We start from the raw sequence: 24246 nt of genomic DNA, 5'->3' as shown, positions 1-24246 counted from the left end.
CATTTTGCAATATTACAGTTTTTTTTCTATATTTTTGATTAAATAAATGCAGCACTGATGAGCATAAGAGACTTTCTTTAAAAACATTACAACTCTTACTGACCCCAAACTTTTGACCGGTAGTGTGTATATATATATATATATATATATATATATATATATATATATATATATATATAAACACAGAATGCTTTCCTCTGTCTAAACCATTTTATTCATTGAGAGTTCATCCACAGAGCTGTTCATGAATTGCAATGTGGCACAGTGCAGCAGTTGTGAGATCCAGGGACAGTGACTGTGGAATAGGGGACTTTATAGCGACATATGGCCAGGGTGAGGGTCAGACAAATAAAATGTTGCCCAGCTGGAACAATAGTTAACAACAACTTGAATGAAATTCTAACACATCCAAACAGAGTCATAAAATAGATCTCAGGAGGGCGGGTCTCCTCCTCTTCTGTGTGTATGTGCAGGGATGCAGGGTGTGCGGACCATTGTGTGAGTGTGTGAAGTGAGTTTTGAAAAGAGACCAGACACACCTCTTTTTCTTCCAGCTCATTACTGTCTTTGTTCATGAGCAGAATGTGGGGTTTGTCTCGGTCTACCCAGCAATCTGTGCCTTAAAACTACGCCAGCCTTCTAATGGATTTCTAGTTATTATTTAAAGCTGTTTTGTGTGTGCCTATGCATTCATTTCTTTCTCTTTACAGCCACTCTTTTTGTTCTCATTCTGCACTTTCTTGTGAATGTGTTTCTCTGACCTAAACACAAAATTTTAATTTAGTGCATTCTGCTGAAGTGTTAACTTAAATGTTTATATATGTTATAAGAGTGCTGAAACTTGGATGTCTGAATTTATCACGCAGAGAATATTTGTATAATCTACAAATAGAGTGCATGTGTCAGTATTTGGAGTTATTAACATGTTTGTATTACAGGTGGGTATTTAGTGTTGGCTTGATACAGCAGTTTTATCTGGAGCACTGCATAAAACTATGGTTATAAACGTATTGCTTGTTTTCAAGTATAAATACTTAAACAACATAAATACCATGTTTGACATTATACATTTTTTGGTCCCCATGAGAAAACAAGCGTATACATCATACAATTATCTTTTTTTGTTCTTTTTTTTTTTTTTTTTTTTGAAATCTAAAATAGCAGAACATTTTGTGTAAGGGGTAGGGCACAGAGCCCCTAGAAGGTCATGGTGGTGGAAAAACAATTGGGATGGGAGGAAAAAAATTTGGGGTGGGTGGGAAAAAAAATTAGGGTGGGAGGGAAAAAATTTGGGGTGGGAGAAAAAAATATTAAAAAAATTTTCCATAAGAACTTCCATAAAAAAATTGGGGTGGGAGGAAAAACTTCCATACAAAAATTTTGAGAGACCGCACAAAAAAATAAAAAAAAATTTTTTATCTTCCACCCCAAATTTTTTCCACCCACCCCAAATTGTTTTTCCACTACCATGACCCTTTAGGGGCTCCATACGGTTATAGTAAGGGGATAGAAAATGCAGTTTGTATAGTATAAAAAGCATTACACTATGAAATGTCCCCGTAAAACATGGAAACTGTAGCTGGGGTTTGCGGGCGGTGCAAGTTGTACCCATGGGCACTGTTTGAAATCGTTTAACTTGTATGATTGTTCTATTTATTTATTTGTGTTTTTTACACAATGTCTAATTTCTTTCAAGTTTGTAGGTGTCCAGGTACAGAAACCAAATAATCGAATGTAAAATAGCACTGCATAAATTAAATATAGATTAATTCTTGTTAAAATTACAAAGTAATTCAGTCAAGAGCAGTGAGTGGTTTTCTTTCATTCATTTTCTTGGATTAATATTAAGCACACCGACCGCAGGTAGTAAACTATAGGCGCGGTCAGTTAGAGACATGCATCCAATATAATACATTTCTTTCTCAACTGTTTTCTCAACTGTTTACTTTTACTTAAAACATAACCGACAGTTTTTTCGAGGATACTCTCCAAGACGGGTATTTCGACATAATTTTGTATGTATTTGTCAGTTCAAGAGCAAGAACAGGCAAATTCGATGCTCAAGCGTTTTAAAACGTATGCGTGCGTTCTGTGCGCCGCGGTGCTGAATTAGCCTCTTTCACATATTTTTGTGTTTGCATGTTTAAACTGGCAATTTGTTTTTGTTCATTAGGGTGCAGGAAGACGAGAAGGAGAGCTCGGTTCTGTGTTTGCGCGCTGTTCGTGAGACGTTGCTCTCTATGCTCACCGAACACAGCGAGCGAGTATTCAGTTGTTTTCCCCATCTTTTGTTTGAATGCTTTAATCTCTTTTGGATGTTGAAACTGGCAATGCTTAAAAACACGTGCAAGTGATAAGCTTTCGTAACGACGCGCAGTAGTGGCCAGCCAACTGTCCTAAACGTGTTTTTAGGCTGGCCTCAGCCAGTTAGTTGAGATCGCCGGAGCCCTTCTTCATGCCCAGCAGTGGGCCCCTATAATCGTCACCACCTTTCACCCCACTAGTGACGGCCCTGTGTGTATGTATAAATTCAAGCGATTAGTCATCACCCCCAAGCACCTTCATAAGTCTTTTCTAATGCTTTTATGCTTGGCGAAAAGTCCAGATCTCCTAATTATCATACCAAAAGACTTATGCTCTCCCCCACCACACTCTCTCTCACTCACTCACTCACTCTCTCTGTCTGTCTGTGTGTGTGTCTCTCTCTCTCTCTCTCTCTCTCTCTCTCTCTCAAAAAAACAAAAAAACAAAACGCTTCAGACAACAATTCTCATGAGTGCATGAGAACAAATGCCCTCACAATGGCACGGTCACTATGCCTTTCTCCACTCTTTAAAAATGCAAATAGACTGTGAATACGTGATTCATTCAGGTCTAATACTGCTATTGTGCATCTCGCGAGCAGACACCAAAAATGACGTGTGAATCACGAGAGAGAATATTTATTAATACTTAAGTGGTTTAGAGGTAACTGGGTGTCAGAAGGTCTCACAAGCAGCCCCAAGAGTTTTAAGAACAATTCAGCGTATAAGTGTAGAGTTTTATTCCTGAAAATTATCACTGAGAGATAGGTTTGTTTATTTATTTATTTAGTGTACAGTAAATTTCAACCCGTTGTGAAGAATGCTATTGTGGAATGTCTATACCCTAACATTTAACACTCAAAACTGTAAAACTGGACTTTAATATTTGTGATCTTTAATCTATGCTTTAATTACATATATTATAACATGGTACACTTATCGTGCAAGGGAAATGTGCATGGTATACCCTATGTCATATAGTGAGCGGGGTCCGCAACCAAATATTGTGCCAGATAGCCTACTGTTAAGTCCCACGTGAAATACCTTTATGAACGCCACAATGACATCTGCCACTGTTTTATTGCAATAAAACACGCATTTAGTGCATTTTTTATTGAAATCTGCACAATTGTTGTTAAACGTTTTAGAGATTAACAGTCAATTAATTTGAATTTATTTATTATTCAGTGAATTTGGCAATAAACCGAGGGCTATTTAACGGTTATATGTTCTGCTGTTGCATAGCAAATGATCGGTGTATATAATAAAGAAAATTAACAAAACGTAAAGCTATAAATGTTAATATTATACGGAAGGCTATTTAAAAAATGTACTTTAGATTAGTTGCTATGCTATGGTTTCAGGTAGATAGCTACAACTGGAACAAATGTAGGCTACTTTCCTTTTTTTTTTTTTTTTTCTAGAAAGTTACAAAAAATCACACATTAGCTTGTTTTAATAGGTTTTGTGCGGTAATGTAAAAAGCTAAAATGGTCGGTCTGTTCTGGAGGCAGACCTGATGCAAATATTATCAGTCCAAACATGATACATTTTAGATTTAATACTATCTTTAAAGCAGACAAGCGCAATAGGAAAAATATCGGCCAATTATTTTGCATCTTGCATCTCGAGCGCACTGGTGACAGATGGATACCAACTGATTCTTTGTGGCTCAGTTAAATGGCAAGTGTTGCCCAATGAAGGGGAAGAGAGAAAGGAGAAAAAACTCTTAAATAACCGTGAAGATCTCAGTTGCTCTCTAAATGCGTTTCAATAGGGGCTTTAAATCGGGAGCAATTCATTGGCCAGCTTAATTTAGTCAAAAGAGTGCACATGGCGCTCCCTTATTATGTTTGGGTTTAAACGCAGACCTGAGAGCCCCAGGAACTTCATCTCCCTCCGGCTGTCATTGCAAAATAATACAGACGCTGTGGTCGCCATTGGGATACCCCACTAAGCTATTGTATACTTGTGCTAACGAGGGGTTCATAAGCCTTTGATATAATCCGGCTATTGAAATCCCTTTAAATATCCTGACGCTTCAAATAAATCCTATTTGAAAAGAACTTTCTACAGCTGCCACAGCAGGCGAGATTGCGGAGAAAAAGTTGCAACAGCACAGTTAAACCCGATTTTGCACGTGAAGCATCTTATAATTTTAACATTTGACTTCACCATTCAATCACAATCACCATTGATGAATGCTATGTAAGTATTCGTAAGGAATAATACAAAAATGATCACCACAAAATTGAGGTTATTTCTAATCCAGTGAAACACACTGCAATTAATAGGTAATAATTTAGCTCAGGAAACATGTCTTAAATAAACATCTCTCTAATTCTACCTTAATTCTCTCTCTTCATAAAATTCAACTACTAGTGCACATGCATCAAAGTGTCTGCTTTATGGCATTTCTTAACGAGTTCAGATGTCTTTTAAAAGACCTCTTTTTTTCAAAGCAGGGATTGGTCACACGTGATCTAATTTGCATGACGATGACTATAAACCACCCAGGCATTGCAGTTTTATCGAACTCAACGATACATGACAGAGAAACGAAATAGGCTACATTTTTTACCGCACAGCTGTTTGCTCAAAAAAATTTTCTTTAATTAAAGTTACATACAGCTGTAAATCTTGACACTATGAGAAAGACTTCTAGCAGTCGAGTTTTGTGGCATTGGTGGGCAGTGGTCGTCGCCTTTTTGTCTTTTCTCTCCACTTTATCAGCGGCAATGACCATGAAATATCAGACATACGAAGAGGAAGCTCTATCCACTGTCATCGGAAACCTGGCAAAGGACATGTCCTTAAATCTCTCAGATAGCTCTAAGACCAGTTTCAGAATGATGAAGCAGTTCAATGCATCTTTTATCAGACTCCGAGAAAGAGACGGACAGCTAACAATTGGAGAACGAATAGACAGAGAAAAAATATGTAAGCATACAATGCAGTGTCTAATTGCATTCGACGTTGTGAGTGTCTCGAATGAGCAATTTAAATTAATTCATATTGAACTGGAAGTAAAGGACATCAACGACCACGCTCCCGAGTTCCCCAGAATGGAATCCACTTTGGAAATATCAGAAAACACAGCACTCGGCACTAGAATTCCTTTGGACGTTGCTATGGACAAGGACGTGGGTTCGAACTACATTCAAAGCTACCAAGTATCAGTCAACAGTCACTTTACCATTGATGTGTTGAGCAGAGCTGATGGGATTAAATATGCAGAGTTGGTGCTAATAAAAGAATTAGACAGGGAGACACATACCTCCTACGTTTTGGAGCTCTTCGCAACAGACGGAGGAAATCCATCAAGGTCCAGCAGCACAAAAATCAATGTCAAAGTAAAAGACTTTAATGACAATAGCCCTGTGTTCGACCGGAACAGTTTTTCAGTTGATATACTGGAGGACGCACCGGTGGGATTCTTGCTTGTGGACTTTAACGCGGTTGATCCAGACGAAGGTTTGAATGGGGAAGTTGTGTATGGGTTCGGGAATCAGGTGCCTTTGGAGATCCGGCAGCGTTTCAGTGTTGACCGAAAATCCGGGCGGTTGACGCTCGAGAGCCCGATTGATTTTGAGAGCAAGAAAACCTATGAGTTCGATATACAGGCATCCGACTTGGGTCCTAATCCGAGCCCATCCATCTGTAAAGTAGTTGTTCATGTGCAGGATGTGAATGACAACGCACCAGAAATCACCATTACCCCCATGACCTCAGTCACCGCGGGAATAGCGTACATCACAGAGGCTGCTGCTAAAGAAAGCTTTGTGGCTCTTGTCAGCATCGCAGACAAGGACTCGGGCGCAAACGGAGATATTCATTGTACCCTCTATGGGCACAATCACTTCAAACTCCAGCAAGCCTACAAGGACAGCTTTATGATTGTAACAACATCTCCACTTGATAGAGAAAAAATTGTAGAGTATAACTTAACGGTTGTAGCCGAAGATCTGGGATCACCTCCATTCAGAACAAGTAAGCAGTATACTATAAGGTTGAGTGATGAAAATGACAACGCCCCTGTGTTCAGTAAACCAGTCTTTGAAGTGTCCTTGATGGAGAACAACGCACCAGGCGCATATATCACAACTGTGGTGGCCAGAGACCTTGACCAAGGGCAAAACAGCAAAATTAACTATAAGCTCTTGGACACCTACATTATAGGCTCTCCGGTGTCGACTTTTGTCTCTCTAGATCCAGCTACAGGCTCGCTCTATGCGCTCAGAAGTTTCAACTTTGAGGTCCTTAAACAGCTACAGCTACGTATTCAAGCAAGTGACGGAGGCTCACCACAACTCCAAGGCAGTGCAATCATTAATCTAAAAATAGTTGATCAGAACGACAACGCTCCTTTTATCACACAGCCTGCGCTAATTAATAATTCTGCCGAGGTTCTGTTGCCCAAAGACGCGCCTTCAGGTTACGTTATAACCCAGGTACATGCTAGGGATGCTGACGAAGGTGTCAACGCGGAATTGTCGTTCAGAATCTCAGAAGGGGTCGCTTCTGTGTTCTCCATTAACAGAGCCACGGGAGAAATTTATCTGAATCATGAACTCAACTACGAAGTTTATGAGAACTTGAGAATAACGGTAACTGTCAGTGACAACGGGAGACCTTCCCTAACTACAGCAGTCACTGTCAATTTCATAATGGCAGGATCTCTCCCCAGTGACCGCAATGTATTCAGGCACAACATAGATGAGGAGACTAGGGAAGGGGATCATTCAATCATTATAATTGTCGTTCTGGCGGGAAGCTGCGCACTACTACTTTTAGCTATTATTATAATAGCGACCACTTGTAATAAAGGAAAGGTGGATAATCGAGGCCACAACCATTCTGGAAAGGAGGACAGAGTCCAGGCAAAGGGAAACCACAGCGACCCTCTAATTTCAATTCACAGTGACATCGTTTTTGATATTCACCCTTACTCAAACAAGACAACTTTTTCTGGTTTGATCCAGAGAGGCAGTGATATATCCTGCAGCTCTGAAGATGGTACGTGTGTCTCTGAAGATAGTCCACGTGAACTAGGGGACAAAAGCCTTGGTGTCAAGCCAGAGGTAAGTCTGAAGTCTAGAATGTGAATTCTGTATTTGATATCTTTATATGGCTTTTCTCAGTTATTGTTCTTTTTTTTTATTAGGGGTTTTCCACTGTACCTAGTTATGGTAAAGATGCAATGAGACAGATTCCAATTTGGAAAGGCACCTCGTACGCAACTATATCAGCACGAGAGCCTCATAGTGGAAAGGACAGCGGAGTTGGAGATAGCGACTTTAATGACAGTGATTCAGATATAAGCGGCGATGGCTTGAGAAAAGAGGAGCATCAGAACAACATTCAAAACGGCAAGTCTATGCATCAGTGGTGCTGAAACGTGTGTTCATGTAAAGTTTTCCACATAGTGACAAAACTAAATGTAAAAGACTAAGCTTACCCTTACGAAAATTAACCGTGTGAGGATAGTTATCTGATAACTGCATTCTGTCTGAATATGCAATCGTAAATGAAAAGTTTGTTTTTGTATGTTAGATGCATGGAGATTTATCACTACAGGATTTACTGATTTCATCACTTATTATGTTCCTTTTTGGATAGCTACTTTGTGGCCATTTTGCAAGTAGGTATTGCTGCTATAGGAATTTAGTAGGTCGATAAATAAGATGCCTAATTTTTTTTCTTAGTGCAGGGTGAAAACGCATCTTTTCAAAAAAAATATTAAAGTCTTAAGAACACAGAAAATATAGTAACTTATATCAGAAATGTGGTTTTATGGAGAGCCCAAAGAGGAACTGCATATTTTAATGTCATCTGACAGAGATATGAGGGTTCTACTGTAACCTCTACACTGGCATAACGATAGATAGGCTTCTACTTGTCAATTATACTTATTCTTTTTCTTTCTCAAGCTCTGTGGGCATGTACAAGTGAGTGCAAGATTTTGGGCCATTCAGACCACTGCTGGAGTCCAACTGCTTCCAGGACAAACTGCAATTTAGCACATTCATTTGCGAAGACAGGATCACTTTTACAAGACACTCTCAGGAGGGAAAACTACAACCAAGCCCACATTCCAAAAACAGTGGGATTGCAAAGTGTCTGTGAAAAAGTACTGCACAGAGAATATGACTATATAACCAGTTAATTCACCTCAGAAGATCAGGGTGCATGAAAGTGAAAATACTACATTTTTGGTGTTTTCACAAACAGCAACACACTGTCTCAAAAATGAAGTGTAAAGAGCAATTAAAGAACTCTTTAAAATGAACAAAACCAGCCATACCGACAGCTGTTCACAGACAAATTGTCTATTGTGTGGATATGTGGAAAGTTTGTTGCTCTTATACAGATTTTCACACACACAGACAGACCTTGTAAAGAGAATAATAATTTAAGTCATTTTTCTGGAAATGCTGAACATATTTTTTTATAATGCAACTGATATATATATATTTACTTACATTTTTTATATATATAAGATAATAAAAATTGTATAGCCTACTTAATTTTAAAGAATGTTGCTTTTGTTATTAATGAACATTTTTGTGTGTTTATATATTTATTTGTATAATATGTCTGTAATGTTTGTGTTGCACTTGGTTATATGTCTCATCTTATTAATTAGTGAACATTTTTAAATTTGCAGTAAGGAATTAAATTTTAGGGATGAAAATGTGCTAAATGTGCATAAAAAGCTGAATTGCCTTTTACTTATTACATTTCAAAGACATGTACGAATTACTTGTAAATAAATAATATTAATAATTGTCTGATGAATCAGTATTTTTTAAAATCCATAATTAATCATACAATTTTGTAATTAGAGTAACAGCGTCGCTGAGCAGGGTGTCTGATATGCCACACAGATATGAGTGACTTTCATTTGTGCTTTAAGTGCAAGAGAGTTTAAACTATGGCAAGGTGTTCTAACATTTAATCTATAATCCATATGGTCTATTTTCATGCTACTAGTACTTATTTTTTAGATACTAGTGTCTTTTCCATTAAGTAATAGTACTTATTCATTAGCTAGTGCTTAATATTTAGGCTCTAGTGCTTATTCTTTAGGTACAGTACCAACACATTCTTACTCCTAACTCGTCACATATTGACACTTGGTCAGGACCCCTTGGTGTCACTTTGGTGTGACGCACAGGGTACCCATTTAGTATCATTTTTCAATGTGCAAGGTCCTCCATTGCTTTAAATAAGATACCTTCGGCATCAATATGCTGACGCGAAAGGCATTGGGAATTTTATCGTCATGATTAAATTGCATATTGGGTAATAATTTTGCCATTATTACATATACAGTGAGGAAATTTTTTTTTTTTTTTTTTGCCTACTTTATTTTAACAGTGAGAGACAAAATAACAACAAAAAAGAAGAAAAACGCATTTAAAAAAAGTCACTTTCATGTACTTTCATAATCCTGTGAATTTTTTTTGGCTGTTGGCGTTAATAACACAACCCTTACAAAAAGTAACCATGGTTTTATCGTAGTAAAACTGCTTAATTTTCTTTTGTGTGATTTCTGAATGCTTGAGACTATAAAATCAATCAGACAACTGTATAAATAAAATTATAAAACGGTTAGTTCCATTCCTCAATTCTGATTGGTCAGCAGCTGTGTCGTATTCATGATACGGCACTGCTATGACCGCTTTACTCAACGGTTTTGTGTATCATTGAACCCCCTTAGCAACCACGGCTAACAACGCCCTTCAGCCGTGATTTATTCATGATACAGCACGGCCTATCGTACCTTATTGCTTAATCATAGCCATGGGTGGTAAGTGCCCTAAGCTACTACTGCAATTTCTAAATAATACAATTTAATTAAATAAACACACACACACACACACATACAAATAATAATAAAAAAGCTCTATTTTGACCCCTATAGTAGTTTTTCTTTTTTTTTTTTCATAATATTTGGGGGAGATGACACAACAATACAATTCTGCTTAGGATACCCATCTGGCCAGCAGCTGCCCTGTTTAGGTACTAGTGTATTTTGTAAAGTTACTAGTGCTTATTCATTAGATACTAGGACTTATTCCAAAACGAAAAGGTAGTATCCTCACATCCTCACTATGTTTCTTCTTAGAGAAAAAATGGTATCTATTTTTTTAAATTATCTTAAAACATGTTAATTGGATGGTATATACCAGTACAACATTTGGAGATCAAGCACTCTAGACTCCATGTCTTGTCAGGTTCAGGTGTGTGTGTGTGTGTGTGTGTGTGTGTGTGTGTGTGTGTGTGTGTGTGTGTGTGTGTGTGTTTTTGTATCTCGTTTCCTTCTGTCAAAAGGATTGCATAGAACACATTTGAGTCACATTTGAGTGCCATATATTTTTTTTTTTCCAAAGTTTGCATGTAGCTTAAGATATCTCAATATGATTTTAAATTGTGGTTCTTAATTAACTTTTTTTTGGGAATATTTCCATGTGGTTCAGTCACAAAAATATGGGGATCTTAAAGCAAATGCAGCTCCAGATTGTGAAATATTACACATTTTCAGTGGTTGAAAACAGCTGATACTTATTATATTTAAAGAACAATGTCTGAAGAATAAATAATGTTTACATCATGAGTACATCATGAATCCATTTTACAAACCGTGTTTTTGGCTTATCCTAAATCACTACAATACACCAATAACTATACACGGTGCACTTTCAGATTTAAAACTTTGCAGGATGTTTTCATTCACTTAGAGCCGTGTTACACACTGCATGATAGGTAATTTTCAAAAATCTATAATAAGGGCACTTTAAATATGCGTGCGTGACACTTGAGAGTCAATGAGGCCTGTTCTAGTGTCTCACACAGGTTCTGTGTTTATCATATTTGATGCAAACTTTTGTAAGGAAGCATTCGAAAGTGATTTATTTATTATTCACTTTTATCTGCTGTCAGACTATCTAAGACATTGTTGTCATAAGCATTAGGAAATATAAATTCTGTATCGGGACTTGGTATGGGCAGATACTCAATATTCAATGATTCGGATTGGTTTGGGTGCACAAAATACCTGATCGGGTCATCCCTATTCTTTTATTAATTTTTTATTCATCAAGGATGCATTAAATTTATCAAGGACATTTATAAATGATTTCTATTTCAAACTAGATAAAAAGTTTGTTAGCAAACTTTAAGTTGGCTTGAGAAAGCCTAGCCAGTAAGTTTTAAGTAGTTTTAAAAGCTTTTAGTTTAAAGAAAGTTTAAAGGTTTTCAGTTTGAAATAGTTTTAGTTTGATTGATAAAGTTTGAAGATAGATAGGCTAGATAGATATAAATAGTTTGAAAATAGATAGATTTATAGATATAAATAGTTAGAAGATATAAATAGTTTGAATGTGAATAGATAGATAGATAGATAGATAGATAGATAGATAGATAGATAGATAGATAGATAGATAGATAGATAGATAGATAGATAGATAGATAGATAGATAGATATAAGACATTCATACTATTTTTTATCTATCTTTCTATCTTTCTTTTTCTAACTTATCTATTTTTCTTTCTAACTAATCCTTTCTTTCAAACCTTTTTTCTTTCTAACTAATCTATCTTTATTTCTTTCTATCTAAAGTTAATTTTGAACTAATCTGTCTATCTGTTTGTCTATCTATCTATCTATCTATCTATCTATCTATCTATCTATCTATCTATCTATCTTTCTTTCTTTCTTTCTTTCTTTCTAACTAATCCTTTTTCTTTCAACCTTTTTTTATTTCTAACTAATCTTTTTTCTTTCTTTCTTACTAATCTTTTTGTTTCTAATCTTTCTTTCTTTCTAACTAATCTGTTTCTTTCTTACTAAACTTTCTTTCCTTCTTTCTTTTTCTAATTAAACTGTTTCTTTTTCCTAATTCTTTCTAATTTATTTCTAACTAAACTTTCTATCCATCCATCCATCCATCCGTCTGTCTTTCTAATATTAACACCAATAACAAAAAACTTTTCTAAATCTAATTGCTAAGGTGTTGCTATGCGGTTGCTAAGGTACCCGGGGTGGCTGCTAAGGTGTTGCTTTGCGGTTGCTAAGGTACCGGGGTGGTTGCTAAGTTGTTGCTATGTGGTTGCTAGGGTACCCGGGGTGGTTGCTATGGTGTTGCTATGCGGTTGCTAAGGTACCCGGGGTGGTTGCTAAGGTGTTGTTAAGGTACACATGGTGGTTGCTAAGGTGTTGCTATGCGGTTGCTAGGGTACCCGGGGTAGTTGCTAGGGTGTTGCTATGCGGTTGCTAGGGTACCCGGGGTGGTTGCTAAGGTGTTGCTATGTGGTTACTAGGGTACCCAGGGTGGTTACTAGCATGTTTCTAGCATGTTGCTAGCATGATTTTAGCATTACTAGCAAGGCGCTAACATGATTTTAGCATTACTAGCAAGTCGCTAACATGACTTTAGCATGACTAGCAAGTCACTAGCATGATTCTAACATGACTAGCAAGTCACTAGCATGATTTTAGCATGACTAGCAAGTCACTAGCATGATTCTAGCATGACTAGCAAGTCACTAGCATGATTTTAGCATTACTAGCAAGTCACTAGCATGATTTTAGCAAGACTAGCAAGTCGCTAGCATGATATTAGCATTATTTTAACATGACTAGCAAGTCGCTAGCATTATTTTAGCATGACTAACAAGTCGCTAGCATGATTGTAGTATGACTAGCAAGTCACTAGCATGATTGTAGTATGACTAGCAAGTCGCTAGCATGATTGTAGTATGACTAGCAAGTCGCTAGCATGATTTTTAGCATGACTAGCAAGTCGCTAGCATGATTTTAGCACGGCTAGCAAGTCGCTAGCATGATTTTAGCATTACTAGCAAGTCACTAGCATGATTTTAGCAAGACTAGCAAGTCACTAGATAGATAGATAGATAGATAGATAGATAGATAGATAGATAGATAGATAGATAGATAGATAGATAGATAAGGTTTGAAGATAGATAGATAGATAGATAAGGTTTGAAGATAGATAGATAGATAGATAGATAGATAGATAGATAGATAGATAGATAGATAGATAGATTAGTTATTAGTTAGAAAGAACATAGAGAGCTTAAAGCTTAATTGAGTATCAATGGCTTCTAGCAGTTTACATTAAACATAGTTCAAACAGACATGGACTTTTGGTCAATGAAAGTCTATGGGACTTTTTATGATTTTTAATATTAATTTTTAAGAAAACCGGAACTCAAACCAGTCTGAAAAGATATAGCACACTAAGTCAGAACAGTATGAAGATCTGACCCGAGTTTGGAGTATGTAGCTTGAACGGTCAAGTCGCTAGCATGATTTTAGCACGGCTAGCAAGGTGCTAGCATGATTTTACCACGACTAGCAAGTCGCTAGCATGATTTTAGCATTATTTTAGCATGACTAACAAGTCGCTAGCATGATTTTAGCATTATTTTAGCATGACTAGCAAGTCGCTAGCATGATTTTAGGATGACTTTGAAGATAGATAGATAGATAGATAGATAGATAGATAGATAGATAGATAGATAGATAGATAGATAGATAGATAGATAGATAGATAGATAGATAGATAGATAGATAGATAAGGTTTGAAGATAGATAGATAGATAGATAGATAGATAAGGTTTGAAGATAGATAGATAGATAGATAGATAGATAGATAGATAGATAGATAGATAGATAGATAGATAGATAGATAGATAGATAGATTAGTTATTAGTTAGAAAGAACATAGATAGCTTAAAGCTTAATTGAGTATCAATGGCTTCTAGCAGTTTACATTAAACATAGTTCAAACAGACATGGACTTTTGGTCAATGAAAGTCTATGGGACTTTTTATGATTTTTAATATTAATTTTTAAGAAAACCGGAACTCAAACCAGTCTGAAAAGATATAGCACACTAAGTCAGAACAGTATGAAGATCTGACCCGAGTTTGGAGTATGTAGCTTGAACGGTCAAGTCGCTAGCATGATTTTAGCACGGCTAGCAAGGTGCTAGCATGATTTTACCACGACTAGCAAGTCGCTAGCATGATTTTAGCATTATTTTAGCATGACTAACAAGTCGCTAGCATGATTTTAGCATTATTTTAGCATGACTAATTTTAGCAAGTCGCTAGCATGATTTTAGGATGACTTTGAAGATAGATAGATAGATAGATAGATAGATAGATAGATAGATAGATAGATAGATAAGGTTTGAAGATAGATGATAGATAGATAGATAGATAGATAGATAGATAGATAGATAGATAGATAGATAGATAGATAGATAGATAGATAGATAGATAGATAGATAGATAAGGTTTGAAGATAGATAGATAGATAGATAGATAGATAGATAGATAGATAGATAGATAGATAGATAGATAGATAGATAGGGTACCCGGGGTGGTTGCTAAGGTGTTGCTATGTGGTTACTAGGGTACCCAGGGTGGTTACTAGCATGTTTCTAGCATGTTGCTAGCATGATTTTAGCATTACTAGCAAGGCGCTAACATGATTTTAGCATTACTAGCAAGTCGCTAACATGACTTTAGCATTACTAGCAAGTCACAAGCATGATTCTAACATGACTAGCAAGTCGCTAACATGATTTTAGCATGACTAGCAAGTCACTAGCATGATTCTAACATGACTAGCAAGTCACTAGCATGATTTTAGCATGACTAGCAAGTCACTAGCATGATTCTAGCATGACTAGCAAGTCACTAGCATGATTTTAGCATTACTAGCAAGTCACTAGCTTGATTTTAGCAAGACTAGCAAGTCGCTAGCATGATATTAGCATTATTTTAACATGACTAGCAAGTCGCTAGCATTATTTTAGCATGACTAGCAAGTCGCTAGCATGATTGTAGTATGACTAGCAAGTCGCTAGCATGATTTTTAGCGTGACTAGCAAGTCGCTAGCATGATTTTAGCACGGCTAGCAAGTTGCTAGCATGATTTTAGCACGACTAGCAAGTCGCTAGCATGATTTTAGCATTATTTTAGCATGACTAACAAGTCGCTAGCATGATTTTAGCATTATTTTAGCATGACTAGCAAGTCGCTAGCATGATTTTAGGATGACTTTGAAGATAGATAGATAGATAGATAGATAGATAGATAGATAGATAGATAGATAGATAGATAGATAGATAGATAGATAGATAGATAGATAGATAGATAGATAGATAGATAAGGTTTGAAGATAGATGATAGATAGATAGATAGATAGATAGATAGATAGATAGATAGATAGATAGATAGATAGATAGATAGATAGATAGATAGATAGATAGATAGATAGATAAGGTTTGAAGATAGATAGATAGATAGATAAATAGATAGATAGATAGATAGATAGATAGATAGATAGATAGATAGATAGATAGATAGATAGATAGATAGATAGATAGATAGATAGATAGATAGATAGATAGATAAGGTTTGAAGATAGATAGATAGATAGATAGATAGATAGATAGATAGATAGATAGATAGATAGATAGATAGATAGATTAGTTATTAGTTAGAAAGAACATAGATAGCTTAAAGCTTAATTGAGTATCAATGGCTTCTAGCAGTTTACATTAAACATAGTTCAAACAGACATGGACTTTTGGTCAATGAAAGTCTATGGGACTTTTTATGATTTTTAATATTAATTTTTAAGAAAACCGTAACTCAAACCAGTCTGAAAAGATATAGCACAGAACAGTATGAAGATCTGACCCGAGTTTGGAGTATGTAGCTTGAACGGTCTAATTTTTCGGTAAAAAAAAATAAGAAGAATAATAATAAGTTTAAATAGGATTTCAGTAAGTTGGCTTTCCCAAGCCAACTTAATAAATGCTGTTTATTTAACTTTCTTTTCATAATTTAATGCATAATGAAAAATGTATTATGGTTTCACAAAAATATTAAGCAGGAAAAACAATGTTTTCAACATTGCTAATAAGAACCATTCAGCACTAAAAATAACTGAGCACCAAATCAAGTCAAGATTTTTTTACAGCGCTTTTTTACAATACAAGTTGTGTCAAAGCAACCTTACAGTATTAAAATAAGACAATAAAGTGTCAATAATAATGCAAAAGTTCCATGTTGCATCAAAGCCAAATTTGAGAGGACTCATCTGGTTCCCATGGCCTTGTGCCAGTGGCCGTTTAGGGTAGGAGTTCTTTCCTGATGATCTGTCTCTGTCAAACGCACACTGTAAAAAATGTACTGTAAAATTTACAGCAAGTTACTGGCAACCAACGTTGTACTGTACATTTTTACAAGTGCACTGTAAATGATTAACTACAGTTTTACTGTTAAAATACAGCAATTTTTTTTGTATATATACAAGGGTTGCAACAAGCAACGATATATACATTATTTAAAGCTGCTACTGTGAAATTGCAGCAATAGTTTGCAATTTTACAAGTGTACTGGAAATCATTAAATAACGTTTCACTGTAAAAATATTGTACTACTTTAATTTGTGTATTCTTTATTTGCAGTATTTATTTTCCAGATTGCTGAATAATAATGACTAGGAATTTAAACAATTTATTAACTGCATAAGCTTTAAACAATATTTAACTGCATACAGTGTGTCGTATAGTATGAAACTCAGTGCACCTATTATTTAATAAAAACAAAAATAATAATAATTTGACACATCTTAATCTTGAAAAACAGGTCCAATTTTATTTAACAACTCTCTTATTTAATAACTCTCAAATTTGCATGAAAGAAATGTCATAGAACAGTGTATTTAGTATTATTCTGAATTCCAAAATAAATTGGGCATGAAAATATTTACTTGAAACATATATTACCCTGCTAAATTTTAAGGTTAACCAATATTTAGCCAAAGTTTAACCAACATCAAGTTAACCAACATGGTCATAATTAAATGGTTCGAAATACCACAAAGACAGTGATGAATTTTCACAACTTCATGAACAGTCCAACATGGCCAAACAAGGCCCCAAGTGAGTCCAACAAAACTTCTGATCAAAAAGGAGAACAGTTCAGCTCCAGATGCTGCCCCATCCCAGGATGCAAAGAGTGGCTAAAATATAGAAAAGAACAAAAAGGGCAATACATTAGATATTTTACAAAATAATGATACAGTCAGACACAGACAGAGGGATGACAGAAACAGTCAAAGGCAGAGAGAGTGATGATTTTTACAGTTAGATCAGTATGATATTAAACAGTAAAACACTAAAATTGTGAAAAATTATTACAATTTTTACAAGTTATTACAAGTTCTATATTTTACTATACTTTCAAATATTATTTATTTCTGAGATGCAAAGCTGAATATATCATTACACCAGTGTTGCATGATCTTTCAGAGATCATTCTCATTTATTATCAATATCTTGATTTGTTGTCAATGTTATTGTCAATGTTGTCAGTGTATGTTTTGGAGCCTGTGATACTTTTTCCAAGATTCTTTGATGAATAAGTTTCAAAGAACAGCAGTTATTAAAATTATATTTTTAAGATATATTTTTAAGATAAATTTTATCTAAAAATATAAATCTTTACAATCAATTTCAATGTAACATACTTGTTGGATATAAGTAAAAAAAAATCCATGAAAGAATCCTGAAAAAGTATCACAGGTTATTAAAAATATTAAGCAGCACAATTGCTTCTAACATTAATAATAAATCAGCATATACAATAATTTCTAAAGGATCATGTGACACTGGAGCAATTAGAAGACTAGAGTATTGATGCTGAAAATTCAGAAATAAATTACATTTTTAAGTATATTAAAATGGATAAATTTACATTTTACATTTCAATAATTTTTCACAACATTATAGTTTTTTTCTGTATTTTTGATCAATTAAATGCAGCCTTGATGAGCAGAAGATACTTATTTCAAAACATAAAACCTACTGATCACAAACTTTTGAACGCTAGTGTAGATAAAGGATAAAAGAACATAATAAAAGGAAAAAGATCTTGGTGTATGTGTACTTACATGTCAGTAATTCCACTGAAAATCCTTCACATTGCAAAGAAGACTGGTAACTTGGGCACACTTTAACTGGTTTCTTCTGTGCCCTGTCGTTTTAGATGGGTCTTTGCCTTTCAACTTCTTTGTTTCTCTCTCAGGATAAATATCTACAAAACAGTCAGGAAGCAGACAATATGTAATTCACATTGGTTTTAGCTTTTGTACATCTGAATTATTCTCCCTAAAAAAAAAAAATGTCTCTCTTCTTGAGTTGAGAAACATATTCTATCATATCTACATGTAAAATGCAGGTACTCAGATTGTTAGAATGCAACTATTACCTTTGAATGAACTCCAAAACTCTGTCTGTCTCCTCCTGGTAACGTTAGTCCAGAATATGTAATATGCTGCAAACAGGCCAGACAGGAAGATAGGCTGGATTAACTCATTCTTTAAATAAAAATTAGCAGAAAGCATTAACGTTACATTCAAACAATAAGCGAATAAGCAAGTTATCAAAGGTCCTAGCACATCTAGCTGCTTACGATAACTGCTTTAACAGCACAGTTTAGAGTTTACGTGACACACACATCCTCCGTGAGCTGCTGACCGCGAATCGCGAGCCCTAAATACGCGTTTTATTTTGGCGCCCATGTTAACAGATGGCTGACTGTGCAGATTTGTTTTACAGCATAAAATAATCACGAGAAAGTGTGCTGATCAGCACGACGCCACCGTGAATCACATCTTTTGCCAATGAAGCTTGTAATTCTTAGCGTAGGAACATAGAGATGTTACGCCTATAGCCGATATTAGGCCGGGGAATGTGTAAAATCCTCCCGCAACTGTACTGCCGAATCCCCGCAACAAGTCTCTCTTGTGCTCCGCAACTGTGAGGATACTACCTTAGTATCTTTGACAGAAAAGGGAGATTTTAGATTGGTCTGTAATTGTTTAATTCATTGGGATCAAGTTGTGTTTTTTTTAATGAGAGGCTTAATAACAGCCCGTTTGAAGGTTTTGGGGACATATCCTAACGATAGTAACAAATTAATAATATTCAAAAGAGGATCTATGACTTCTGGAAGCACCTCTTTTATTAGCTTAGATGGAATCGGGTCTAACATACATTGTTGTTGGTTTAGATGATTTAACAAGTTTATATAACTCTTCCTCTCCTATAGTAGAAAACATATGGAATTGTTCCTCAGAAGATCTATAGCATATCTGATGCAATACTGTAGCGGATTCCTGCATAGTTACAATTTTATCTCTAATAGTATCTATCTTGGTAGTAAAGTAGTTCATCATTACTGCTGTGCTGTTGGGAAAATTCAATGCCTGTTGGTGCTTTATTCTTCATTAATTTAGCCACTGTATTGAATAAATACCTAGGGTTATGTTTGTTTTCTTCTAAAAAAGACGAAAAATAATCAGATCTAGCAGTTTTTAATGCTTTTCTATAGGATATGTTACATTTCACACCAGGCTGTACGGAAAACCTCTAGTTTTGTTTTCTTTCAGCTGCATTCCATTTTCCGTCCTGCTCTCTTCAGTGCACGAGTGTGCTCATTATACCACGGTGTCGGACTGTTTTCCTTAATCTTTCTTAACTGCAAAGGAGCTACTGTATCTAAAGTGCTAGAAAAAAGAGAGTCTATAGTTTCTGTTGCATCATCAAGTTTTTCTGAGCTATTGGATATGCTGAGGAATTCAGATAAGTCAGGAAGTTTACTTACAAAGCAGTCTTTTGTGGTAGAAGTGATGGTTTTACCGTACTTGTAGCAAGGAGTTAATTTTACAGTTTTAGTTATCTGGAGTATACACGAGACTAGATAATGATCTGAGATATCATCACTTTGCTGCAGAATTTCAACACCATTAACATCAATTCCATGTGACAGTATTAAATCTAGAGTATGATTTCGACAATGAGTAGTACCCCAATAGAGTTCAGAATGTCTATAAATGCTGATCCCAATGCATCTTTTTCATTATCAACATGGATGTTAAAATCACCCACTATTAAGACTTTATCTGCAGTCAACACTAACTCGGATAGAAAATCAGCAAATTTTTAATGAAGTCTGTATGGTGCCCTGGTGGCCTGTATACAGTAGCCAGTACAAACATCACGGGAGATTTATCATTAATACTTGTTTCTCTGGATAATGCTATATGGAGCACCATTACTTCAAACGAGTTATCCTTAAAGCCCTTCTCTGAGAAACACTGAAAATATTGCTATAAATTGTAGAAACACCTCCCCCCTTACCTTTTACATGCGGCTCATGTTTGTAACAGTAATTTTGGGGGGTAGCCTCATTTAAAATAATGTAATTATCTGGTTTTAACCAGGTGTCTGTCAAACAGAGCACATCTAGGTTATGATCAGGGATCATGTCATTTACAAAAAGTGCTTTCGTAGAAAGTGACCTGATATTTAATAAGCCAAGCTTTATCATTTTTATTTGTTGAACATCAATTAAATTGTTACTCTTAAATTGCTTTGGATGTTTATTGTATTTTCTAGCTCGGGGAACAGACACAGTCTCTATGGTGTGATATCTAGATGAAAGGGTCTCTATGTGCTGAGAATTAACTGATTTCTGTGAATTCTCAGCATTCAAATCAGAAAATTAGAATGATATCTAAAGGATTATATGTGTGGTGCGGCAGCAGAAGAATCATAAGACGTTGGATCCATTTGCAACAGTTTATTAAGAATAGACAGGTCAAACAGGCTGAGATCAACAATGGCGGACTGATGTGGTGAAGGCAAATCCAAGAGAGTAGTCAGTGTCCGTGCAAAGGGGTCAGGGCTGGCGGCAATCAGAATCAATAAGGCAGGCAGAAAAGGTTCACACACAACAGTAACAGTCCAGTTGGCAGCAGATAGACAGTCCGAAGGAAAACGCTTAGGATTGGGTACATTACCGGCAAAACTTCGCAGTGAGTGTGCTGGCGAGGCACGCTGATATGGCCGCCATAACGGAAGTGCCCCGGGTGATCCGGAACCGGAAGCGTGAGTTCCCAGGTACGGGATTGTGGGTAGTGTAGTCAGTATTCAGGTGAGGGTTCCCGCTGGTGCGGGATAGAGGGAGCCACAGAGACCGCGCTTGTGACAGAGCCCCCCTCCTGCGAGTGCCTCCTGGCGCGAGGAGGTAACCGACGCCGTGGTCTTCCTCTACCACGGGGTCCTGGTCAATCTGGGTGGGTCGAATGGAATTCTGCGGTGAGTGTAGGATCCAAGATGTCCTTGGCGGGCACCCAGGACCGCTCCTCGGGACCATAGTCCTCCCAGTCGACCAGGTATTGTAGTTGACCATTCCGGCGTCGGGAGTCCAGGATGGTGTTGACTCTGTAGACCTCCTCGCCATCGATGATCAGGGAAGGGGGTCTCTGCGGGGCGGTCTCGTCTAGGACCTCCCTCTCCTCCGGACAACCAGCGGGCTTTAACAGAGAAGTATGAAAGGTGGGTGAGATACGGTACTGAGCAGGTAAATCTAGTCTGAAGGACACAGGGGTGATTTGACGGATGATTTTGAAAGGACCCACGTACCTGGGACTTAGTTTTCTGCAAGGTAGATGAAGGCGTAGATTCCTGGTCGATAGCCAAACCCACTGCCCGGGTTCGTAGGGCGGATTGGGTCGCCGTCGACGATCGGCCTGGACCTGAGTGCGCCGAACAGCTCTCTGGAGGTGGACGTGGGCTCGGTTCCAGGTGGCCTCGCTCTGTTGGAACCAGGAGTTTATTGCCGGAAGGTCCGACGGCTCCCCAGACCAGGGGAACAAGGGGGGTTGGAAGCCTAGTACGCATTGGAAAGGAGTCATGTTGGTAGAAGGCTTTCTGATGGAATTTTGTGCGTACTCCGCCCAGAACAGGAATCGACTCCAGTCCTCTTGATGGTTCATGCAGTAGGAACGTAGGAATCGAGTTAGTTCTTGGTTCAGGCATTCAACTTGACCGTTGGCCTCCGGATGATATCCAGACGTAAGGCTTATGTTGACACCCAGGAGACGGAAGAAGTTGGACCACAGTCGAGAGGAGAATTGGGGACCCCTGTCTGACACGATGTCCTCTGGCAATCCGTAAAACCTGAATACAGAATTACACAGGGCCTCCGCTGTCTCCAGAGCCGTCGGAAGTTTGGGAAGGGGAATGAAACGACAGCTCTTGGAGAATCTGTCTACCACTGACAGGATGGTGGTATAACCTTGGGATAGGGGAAGATCTGTCACGAAGTCAACTGCAATGTGGGACCAAGGTCGGTTAGGGATGGGAAGAGGTTGTAGCAGGCCGGCGGGAAGTTGATGGGAGGTTTTGGATGTGTTGCACACAATACAGTTCTTGATAAAGGTTATGACATCGGTACGGAGAGTAGGCCACCAGAAACGGTTCCGGAGGAGTTGGATAGTGGCCTCTATTCCTGGGTGGCCGGAGCTAGGGGTAGCATGGACCTCCGTGTGAACTCTGGATTGGAGGGTAGCAGGGACATAAGTGAGATGATTGGGGCATTCAGGAGGAGGTGGATCCTGGGTTTGGGCCTCTGTGATCTCTGTCATGAGGTCCCACGTGACGGGAGCCACGATGAGAGATGCAGGTAAGATGGGTTCTGGAGGTTGAGAGATTTGATCGGGCTCGTGGATACGAGAAAGAGCGTCCGCCTTGGTGTTCTGAGACCCGGGTCGATAGTGAATGTTAAACTGGAACCGGGTGAAGAACAGTGACCATCGGGCTTGGCGGTAGTTGAGGACCCTGGCGGTGCGGAGATATTCCAGATTTTTGTGATCTGTCAAGATGGTGAAGGGGTGTTTAGCTCCCTCAAGCCAATGCCGCCATTCCTCCAGGGCTAGCTTAATGGCGAGTAGTTCTCGATTACCCACATCGTAATTCCTCTCGGCCGGGCTGAGTTTGTGAGAGAAGAAGGCGCAAGGGAAGGTTTTAGAGGGTTGATTGTGGCGTTGGGAGAGCACGGCTCCTACGCCAGTGCTAGAGGCGTCCACCTCGACGAGGAAAGGTAATTGGGGGTCCGGGTGACGAAGGACGGGGGCTGTAGTGAACCTCTGCCGGAGTTCCTGGAAGGCCTGTATGGAGTCATGTGACCAGGTAAGACGATTCTCTCCTTTCTTGATCATAGAAGTCAATGGAGCTGCTACCGTACTGAAGTTCCGAATGAACCGGCGATAGAAGTTTGAGAAACCCAGAAACCTTTGGAGCTCCTTGAGGGTCTTGGGGCGCGGCCAGTCCAACACTGCAGAAACCTTCCTATCATCCATGGCGATGCCCTCAGGGCTGATGACGTACCCCAGGAAGGTGATGCATTCTTGATGGAATTGACATTTTTCTTCCTTGGCATACAGTTTGTGGTTAATGAGGCGTTGGAGCACAGTCCTGACATGTTGAACATGTTCCTCGAGTGTGTTGGAGAAAATGAGGATGTCGTCGATGTAGACAATTACCCATCGATTCAGCATGTCCCGGAATACCTCATTAACGAATGCCTGAAAGTAGGATGGACTGTTGGACAGGCCGAAGGGCATGACCCGGTATTCGTAGTGACCTGAGGTGGTAGAGAAAGCCGTCTTCCACTCGTCTCCTGGTCGGATGCGAATCAAGTTGTATGCTGAGCGTAAGTCCAACTTGGTGTAGTATTTAGCTGTCCGAAGTTGTTCGAGGGCAGGAGGAACGAGGGGTAGAGGGTATCTATATTTAACAGTCATTTCATTCAGTGAGCGGTAATCAATGCAAGGCCGTAATCCTCCATCTTTCTTCTTTACGAAGAAGAATCCAGCCGATGCAGGAGACGTAGATGGTCGAATGAATCCCTTGGCGAGCTCCTCCTGGATGTATTTTTCCATGGCCTCGGACTCAGGTTGTGATAGGGGAAAGATCCGTCCTCGAGGTGTCACCGCTCCTGGTTTCAGTTCGATGGCACAGTCTCCTGGTCGATGGGGTGGCA

General features: G+C 38.0%; 1 protein-coding gene across 1 annotated transcript; it reads left to right on the top strand.

The window, feature by feature from the left end:
* Positions 1-4866: 4866 nt before the first annotated feature.
* LOC141336910 (protocadherin-8-like) lies at positions 4867-7698 on the top strand. Its single transcript, XM_073842630.1, has 2 exons — positions 4867-7384; positions 7468-7698. Exons 1-2 carry the CDS (start codon positions 4952-4954, stop codon positions 7696-7698), a joined length of 2664 nt encoding a protein of 887 aa, XP_073698731.1. The 5' UTR covers positions 4867-4951.
* Positions 7699-24246: the final 16548 nt, after the last annotated feature.

Source organism: Garra rufa, chromosome 6 (assembly GCF_049309525.1).
Source record: "Garra rufa chromosome 6, GarRuf1.0, whole genome shotgun sequence".
Taxonomy (NCBI): Eukaryota; Metazoa; Chordata; class Actinopteri; order Cypriniformes; family Cyprinidae; genus Garra; species Garra rufa.
The sequence above is the reverse complement of the archived record's forward strand: the minus strand, read 5'-3'. Positions and strand labels throughout refer to the sequence as shown.

Excerpts from the sequence above, each read along its gene's own strand:
- LOC141336910 (XM_073842630.1), top strand. The coding sequence starts at position 4,952 with ATGAGAAAGACTTCTAGCAGTCGAGTTTTGTGGCATTGGTGGGCAGTG. Across the intron at positions 7,385-7,467 it reads GCCTTGGTGTCAAGCCAGAG|GGGTTTTCCACTGTACCTAG; the intron begins GTAAGTCTGAAG and ends TTTTTTTATTAG.